This window comes from Benincasa hispida, chromosome 9 (assembly GCF_027475165.1).
Source record: "Benincasa hispida cultivar pf3 chromosome 9, pf3_genome.v1.1, whole genome shotgun sequence".
NCBI lineage: Eukaryota > Viridiplantae > Streptophyta > Magnoliopsida > Cucurbitales > Cucurbitaceae > Benincasa > Benincasa hispida.
In genome coordinates, this window is record NC_143486.1 from 11,590,430 (window position 1) to 11,599,558 (window position 9,129).

At 28.9% G+C, this 9,129-nt stretch overlaps 1 protein-coding gene across 1 annotated transcript; it reads right to left on the reverse strand.

Moving 5' to 3' along the window:
* Positions 1–1,553: 1,553 nt before the first annotated feature.
* LOC120085376 (AP2-like ethylene-responsive transcription factor At1g79700) lies at positions 1,554–8,881 on the reverse strand. The gene is made up of 8 exons (XM_039041327.2): positions 8,569–8,881; positions 8,383–8,465; positions 8,231–8,239; positions 8,043–8,131; positions 7,843–7,916; positions 7,705–7,755; positions 4,608–4,684; positions 1,554–2,376 (listed from the first exon to the last, which is right to left on the reverse strand). The coding sequence occupies exons 1-8, from the start codon at positions 8,733–8,735 to the stop codon at positions 1,838–1,840; spliced, it is 1,089 nt and encodes a 362-aa protein (XP_038897255.1). The 5' UTR covers positions 8,736–8,881; the 3' UTR covers positions 1,554–1,837.
* Between the last annotated feature and the right edge of the window lie 248 nt (positions 8,882–9,129).

Here is a 9,129-nt window from a genome sequence, read left to right on the forward strand (position 1 = left end):
ATCAACTTTCTTGGCATGTTGACTCCTTTGCTATGAAGCTTTCTATTTATTTATCGAGACTATTTTCTGGTATCTTGTTGTCTCAGTGCCCAGCTATTATTGGTTTGAATGATGCTCTTGGTCCTGATGCCAAGATTCTAAATTTGAGTTACAAGATTTTTCAGGGTTCTCATGTCCTTGATATTGTGCATAACATCCATTCTCCCAAGACTTCAGATATTCCTCTTCCTGAGTATATGCAGGTTTTTGGGACTCACATCTTTCACATTTATCTTATGAATCATGTACTATGAGTATCGTCATGATTTGACTGATCGTCGAGCTAAAATTGATGCTTTGGTTCATCTCTTAAGTTTGTCGCTTCCACTTTTTGTTGATGCTTCTACTTCTCAGCCTCCAGCATCTGCTTGATTTTCTCCTTGGCAGAAGGGGAAGATTGGTTGGGTTTGGACTGATGAATGTTTCAGTTTTTTGTTTGAGCTGATGAATGTTTTGGTATTTTTTGTGCTGATTTTATTTATTTTCAGGTTGATTTGTTGTTTTTCTCAAGTTGTACTGGTGGTTTATGTTTATTGTGAAATGTTGGTTTGCCAATAAAAGAAAATATTATGCCAAAGAGGGAGCTTGTTATGGTCTTGGTTGGCTGATAATATTTTCTTTTATTATGTTTAATGTTTTGTCTCTAACTTTATTGACAGATCTCGGGTATGGTTTTCTTTCCTTATTGGTAGTAGATTTGTTGAGGTGATATTTTCCTTCTTTGTGTTGTTGTCATTCGAGTAGCTTTCTTGCCTTTTGTATTTTTGTATTTAGTGTTGATCCGATAGTAGGCTTAAGGTGAAGCCGTCTTTTTGTTTTTGGGTTCTTTGGCTGTTTGGTTTTCATTTAGAACAAACAGCGTTTATAAGTATTATACCACGAAAAGAAAAGAAGGTGTCCTATTATTTTGAAGCTTGGTCTGTCTAAGCCATTCTATCGTCGAGCTTTGACAAAGTACTGATTGTTCGTGCTTTCAACTAGCAGGTGAAAAGGGGGTGAGATCGTTGCAGTAGCATCAAATTTAGGGGGAGCCTGAATTTGCAGACTCGTCTGAAGTAGTATCAGAGTTAGGGAGAACCTAACTCGCTCGCTAGTATTTAATCATGTGTAAACTGAGAATGTGTAATCTTAGTGAAGTGCATGTTATAAAATTGAATTACACTCTAGTGGATCTCTTTTCACCTAGGCACAAAACCTCCCAAAAATAGGTGTGACGCATCGAATTAAGTCAACAAGTTTCTGTGTCTTTTCTCTCTCCTTATTCTCTTTTACCTCTCATCTTTATTATTGTCGGTAACATTATTCCTAACAAGTACTCTACTTGTGTTTCATCTATTTTTCACTCTAATTTCAAGATAGTACAACAGTAGAATCGAGGAAATTGCTTGAATTCAATATTCAAATGTACAGTGACACTAACAAAGATGGTTTTTTATTTTTTTTTTTCCATTCCTTTTTTTTTTTGTTTTTTTATAATTAGGCATTTTATTCTTTTGAAAAAAAAAAATCACTACTGACATAAATGTTCTAGCTCTTTTTATTGTAATGTAAAAATGCACAATTTATTTCTACTAAAAATTCCAATACCAATTCTCAATGCAGGCAAGATTTCTACAGTTGCATGCAGATGAATTCTACGGGGGGGAAAAAATAAACGTATCCTTCTCTTGTTCTTGTGAATCAAAGAAGAAGGCTTTACAAAAATGAAAAACTAATTTCTCTATAATTTTTAATTAAGTTATTTCCTCAAACTGATCTCGTCGGACGTTGAATTCCTCCTCTTTTTTACCGTGCCTAATTAAGCATCGAGTTCGCACTGAAAAACTGATGAAGGTAAAAACGAATTTAGGTACCCAAAAATGCCGTCGTCGCCTTCGGCAATGTCGCCGGAATCTTGAGTACAATCGAAGTAAGTTTGAATGTCGTCGGGAATACAGCGGCGTGGTCGGTCAGATTCCGGCGGCGTCTGTGGAGCCTCGGCGACGGTTGTTCTTTCTATTATATCTTTGAATTTTGAGGAATGGAGTAGGAGCTCCAGCGCCGCGGACGAGGAGGAGGAGTCACCGTCGACAGGTCCCGGAAAAGGCGCAGTGGCGGTTTGGCCGGAGCTGGAACATTGGGACGGAAAGGTGATTCCGATGAGGGGATTGGGGTCAAATTCTGATGTAGTTTCGCCGGCGTTAGGGTTTGATGGACAGTTATTATTGTTTGGGATATCCGGTTCCCCAGGACGGAGGCATTTGATGTAACGGCTGAGATCGAAATTTGTAATGGCGTTAAGGCCACGGTACTCTATGGCCGCTTTGTCGTAAGCTGTGGCAGCTTCTTCTTGGGTAGCTGTAAAAGTAAATGTGAAAATAGCCATAAGGGCTTGTCTGGCGGGACAACATTTGAGAGAGCTTAAATTATAATTTTGGCTCTATTATACTTTCAAATAGAATTGTACTTTCAAATATTCAATTCTAGTTGGAAAATTATTTTAAATATTAAAACTACTGAAAATATTTATAAATAATAATAAAATATCAGTCTCGAGAGTTCATGATGGACCGCAATAGATTACTATTATATTTATCATATCACAGATAATAGTCTATTGCAGTCTATCGTAAATAGACAGTAAAATTTTGATATATTTGTAAATATTTTGGTTCATTTTTTGTATTTTAAAACAACTCATTTTAGTTTTTACTTTCTATATTTTCAATGAATCTTAAATTTAGGATGTGTTTTGGAATACATTTTCAAGTGTTTAATTAAAAAATAAGTCATTTTGGAAGGAATTGAAGCGTTTCATAACCACTCAGAATAGCTTTTCAACTGTATTTTAATAATTTTTTTTATCAAAAGTATTTAAATAAAAATGAGTTTTATGAATTTTTTTTTCTCCAAGTCAATCCAAACAAGCTTTTAGTCTTTTTAAATTAATCTTTATTAAAATTATTTAAGTAATAACAATAGTTTTTAGGCAAAGAACACACTATATGAATATGTTTTTAAAATTTATTATAAAAGATTAATAAATTAATAAACATATTTTTTTAAAATTAAAATAAAATAAAAATAATGACTAGATTTAAAATTTATTAAAAATAAAAGAATTAAAATTAGATATTTGAGAATACAGGCACTAAAATTAAATAAGTCTCAATTAAAATAGCATTTTAACCTTTAGAATAATACTAGTAATAAATTGAAGTTCTTAATTTGTATGGAAAATTTGGTGGGAAGACATTGAAAATTTATGAAATCATGTGTCAAAATGAATAATCTTAAATGGCGCTTGCCATGCTGCAGTTGAGGTTTGGTGGTCTACATGCCAACCACTAGAATTAGTTGCATAAATGTTTTAAATATTTTAGTTTATTTTAGAAGAAAAGATTCTTAATTTTGTTATTCAAAGAAAAATATGGATGATTTGAGGCTATTTGTCTTTAAAAATTAAATTTTCTTACAGAGAAAATTTAATCTACTTTGCAAGAACATTGCACTATAAGACAATTTGACCGCATCGTTTTTAAATTAAGCTTAGGAGGTACTTAAATTAACTTTGAAAAAAAAAAAAAGATAAAATTTCAAAAGCTACTACCTCCTTTGATTGATATATATATATATATATATATATTTATTTATTTATTGAAGATACCTCCATTGATATTGATTTCTTATGATTTTCACATTTTAAAGAATGAATCAAATTTTAAATCTTTTTTTTTTTTAAAAAAAAAAACCATAATTTTCTCGAATTTCGAAAATATTTACAAAGTAGATAAAAAAAATTATTTTAACTGTAGAAATAATATTTATGAGTAAAATTAAACTCTTATTAAATAGACTACATTTTACCGTTTCAAAGTTTAGATAAGATTTTAGGTAGGATAAAAGAGCATGATTTTTAAAAACAAAAACTAAAGATGAATAAAATGAAAAATACAAAGAAAGAAAAGAAAGTAGCTTTCCAAAGTAGAACCACTTTATTTTATTAATTTGACATTAAACAATCTAATAAGTTTTTTATAATTTTTTTTAAGTACAAGTTTTTTTTTCCTTTTATAATTAATATCATGGGTTTTCATAACATTCTTGAAAATATATATTAAAAAAGGCATGTGATAATATAAATTAATGTTTGGGCAAAAAAGATAAGATGACCTATGAAACTATACACATGAGAAAGACTATTCATATCATGCTAAGTATTAAAGAGTATGATATGTGAACTAAAAAAGAAGGTGTGATATGTGATAGCAACTCTAGAGTAATATTATAAAGGGAGGCTTTTGGCTATGTCAATGAGAAACTACATTATATAATTTAGAGAAATAACGATTTTTTCTTCTCACAATTCTTTCCTCTTTTGTTTAATTAAAAATTTAAAGTATACTTTAGTCTATTATCTTTAAATGATATATTTTTTATTGTATCCATGAATTTCGAATCATATATTTAAAATCTATCACTAATTTTGTTATCAAAATGCTAATACGACATGTTGGTCAAAATCTATTTAGTGATATAAACAATTAATAATTTACTGTTAAATTTGAGCAGTATAAAGAGATAACTACCATATGTTCCAAGGTAAAGGTATTTATTGCCAAAGACTCTGCCGATTCGAGCTTCCCATCTTCCATTATGATGGTGCCTGCAGCAATGCAATCATATTACAGGAAACCAAACTCCCTTTCAATTTCAAAGTAATAATAAATATTAAAAAAATGAAAAAAAATGCGTCACATCATTAAAACTCAAAAGAGCGTGGTGGTTTTTGTTTTCACATGCAGACAACTTTACACGTCAAGATTGTCTTCCATCTTCAAGTCATAAAATATGGTTTATTTATTCAAGTTTCTTCCCATTTAATTAAAACTACATTTCTACCGGGTGTTTAATATTTTAAAATTTTATACAGAAATAATATGATCATTAATTATTCCTCATAATATACCTTTCAAGAATTCAATTATGGAAAATAATTATGATGAGAATTAAGATGAACCTTGTAAGCCTTGACTATCAAAGGGTTAGAAAGTTTTAAGCTTTTTTCGTTGACGATTTTGTTTTTTGTTTTTTATTTTTAAAAAGAAGTATTTTTTCTTTAATTTTCTTACCATGATTTGCATTTTTCTCAAGTACAAAAATTAAACTTTTAGTCAAAATCTAAAAGCAAAAATAATTTTTTAAAAACTATTTTTTTAATTATCAAATTTTGGCTTAATCTTTTAAAACATGAATAAAAAGTAGATAAAATAACAATAGAGGATAAAAAGAGTATTTATATACTTAATTTTCAAAAATAAAAAATGAAAGGATTATAAAAATGAATTTTAATTATAATCTTTTATCTTTCAAGAATTGAAACCTTTAACTTTTAGATCAAAATACATTAAATTGATAACATATAGGTTTTTTAAAAGAGAAAAAGAGAGAGAGAGAGATCAACATATAGTTCTTTTCCCTTCTTTGGTTAGTGGTTGAAGGATGATATCATTAATTGTCTCTACTGTAAGCGGAAAGAGATATTTCCCAAATTGATATCATAAAGAAAATAGAAAATGGCAACGAAGAAAGTTAACTAAGAAAGTTCCACACGCAACACGTAATATTTTTCACATATTTGTGTAGGAAGGTAGTAGAGACTTAGAGATAGACACCTACGGAGTGTTTGACTTGGGAGAAGAAGCCGAATTCACATTTGATGCATAAAATTACGGAAAAATTACTTCTCCGTCCTAAAGTTTTGGGCGTAATTTCTATATTTGTCCATTAAATTTCAAATTATTATATATATATTTTTTTGTTTTATTGGTATAGAAATTTCAAAAATCACCGACATGAGCGTAGCTCAATTGGTATAGTATTTGTACTATCGATCTCCAGGTTAAATATTTGATTTCCTCACTCCACACTTCAATTACAAGATTTTTTTTTTAAAAAAAAAAGAAAAAAAAAAGAAAAAAAGAAATTTCAAAAATTAATTTTAATAGTGATAAAAATAAAAAAACCTTATTAATTATAATTATTTTAAATTAATTAATAGACATTAATACTACAAACGAACCATGAGTATTTAATGAAGAATCATGATTAAAATTTTATATCTTAAAGTTTAGAGACTAAATTGAAATAAAATTTAAATCTCAAAGGTAAAATTATATTATTTTAAAATCTAACGACTAACTTGAAATTAAAATGAAAACTTAAAAGGACTAAAAATACGGTATTTTAAAATATTAAATATTAAATAGAAACTATACTGAGCAGAAAGTCTTTTCCAATTATTTATAGAAGCTTCAAATTTTACTAATTTCGTGGATTTACACATATGCTTAAGTCACGCATACCTTTGTATCATGAACCTATCTATTAACCAATTGGAAGTTTCAAATTTTCAAGTTTTTATAACTAATACATTTTTTTTTATCAATCCGAATAAAACCAAGTAAATATAGGTATAACAAATTGTCAAATTGTAGGAAAAAAAATGTACATGTATACGTATACATGCATAAAATGATTTACACAAAACAAAATTAGTTAAATTACAAGTTTAATCTTCTTTTTTTTTTTTTTTTTTCTTTTTTCTCGTATATTTATTTTTTTAAATTTAAAAAGTGTAATAAATTCTTAAAATTTTAATTTTTCTATTCTAACACCTATTCAATGTTGTTTAAAATTTTTAACCATGTATTGAACACAAAATCGAAGGTTTAGAATTTCAAAAAGTTCAAGACTACATTTTTAATGTTTAAGGGATGTTCAAATAAATCTTCTCAAATTAAAAAAAATGTTTAAATAACTATTAGGCACTTTTAAAAATTTAGGAACCAATTTAACATAAACAATTTTTAAAATGTTAATATATATTTGACGTCAAATTTTAAGGTCCTGTTTGGTAATCATTTGATTTTTTACTTTTGTTTTTAAAAATAAAACTTATTTCATCCACATTTCTTATAATGATTTTCATCTTTATTAAGTACAATTGTTGAATTATTAACCAAATTATAAAAACAAAAACTTTTTTGAAAGCTACTTTTTTTTTTAGTTCTAAAAAATTGGTTTGATTTTTTTAAATCATTGGTAAAAAGTATATAATAAAAAAAGAATTTTAAATGTGAAAATAGTGTTTATAGACTTAATTTTAAAAAACAAAAACAAAAAACAAAATAGTTATCAAAGATATTTGTTTCCACATGCAAAAGAGAAGCTCCATTTTTTCTTTTTCTTTTTTTTTTTTTTTTTTTGGAAATATGGAGCAAAATTATTTGGCAGAATCCACTTATTGTTTTTTGAAATAAAACCAAATAAACAGATTTTTAAAAAATAATATTATATACATTTCAATATGTAACTACTTTTATGCATTTACTTTAATTACCCATAAAATTAAAAAAATATATTTTAAATGATAAAAAGATTAATAATATTTATAAATATAGGAAAATATCACCGTCTATTAGAAATAGACGGCGATAGACTATTATTTTTGTATATATGACACAAACAGTAAAATTTTGCAATATCATATAAATATTTTAGTTCATATTATTATATTTGAAAATTGTACTAGTTTGAAATTATTTTAAAAATGAAATAAGAAGAATTTAAAGCCTGGAAGAATAATGTTCTTAATAAGGCAAGTTGTGTTGGAGGCTATGGTACCTTGCTACACCTCTGTACTTTGAAACCCCACGAGAAAAGCCGCTACTCTTCCTGTGGATTGAACTCATAAAATTGGATACAGAATCAATTTTAGAGTTCAAATTTCAAATAATATTTCTAGAAATGAATGGTTATTACCTTCTCAAATATCCAATATACTCTTCTCTTGATTGTCCTTCCATTTCTTTAAGCTCGTCTTGGTACGTTAATAGCTTCCAACGATTAAAAAAAAATCAGAAGAATTGAACACATGATCTTCAACCAATTTCTTAATTTCCATATAGCCAATAGAAAATCAAGTGAATGCAAAACAAACAATCGATCAATTGGAAAGTTACTGGATAGTTAAGAACAGTTTCAGTTCCCCAGTACTTGAGCGCTGCAAGGTCGTAAGCATGAGCGGCTGCTTCTTCATCATCATACGCTCCTGTAGATCAGAGGAAAACAATAGAAGTACACATACTCAACACCGATCACTCTATTTTCGATATTAAATCGCAAATTCAAGTTCCAGTAGCAGAAATACCTAAATACACTGCGCGTTTCGGTTTCAGATTCCATCAATAAACCACCGCAACAGCAAAACAGAGGCAGATCAAAGAACAGTAAAATCAGGATCGGCACCAAACATTGCAGATTCATCAAAGAGAAAAAAAGAAAAACAGATCATTACAGAACCTTGTCGTCCTTTCTTACTCTGTCCTTCATTCCAGCAATTCTTATCCCACAAATGCGCCTCATACCGTCCAGTCCATCTATGCCTAAAGTAACAAAATCGATTCAAGAAACAAGAAAGGAAAAAAAAAAAAAAAACAAATGAATCGATTCAATAGGACGTTTCAAACCAAATCGGTAATGACTAACCTAGTGACTCCGCGGTATACAGAGCTACGCTGAGCGGGAGCATCACGAGGAGCGGACTTACGCGTGCGCTTCAGTACCTTCCTCTGGCTGTGATGGATTGAAGAAGAGTGAGGATCAGTAGTGGTGGAAATGGAATTGTTGTGCGAAGGATTTGAGATCTTCGCCATTAAAACGAGCAGAGAAGGAAAAGGGAAGTACGTGAAGAAGAGGCAGAAGGAGAGAGAAGAAAGGACTGAGTCATCCAATGGAAAAGGGGAATTTTAAAGGGAAGGGGAAAAGAAAGAGTAAGAAAATATATAGGGAAACAGATGGAAGGTATTTGGTTGTTTGGTATTGGTAAATTGAAAGAGCCAGCAGAAGAGGAAATCGGTTTTTATTTTGCGCTTTCATTTTCTTTTTCTCTTACCTATATTTTTCACACTCTCACTCCCATTTTTCTTGTTTCTTTTTTTTCTCCCAAATGATAAAATTAAATATAACTATGTGGTAGAATTAATATGGTTAAAACATTATTTTAAACTTTCAAATATCTAAATTTAATTAATAAATTTTAAAATTTGT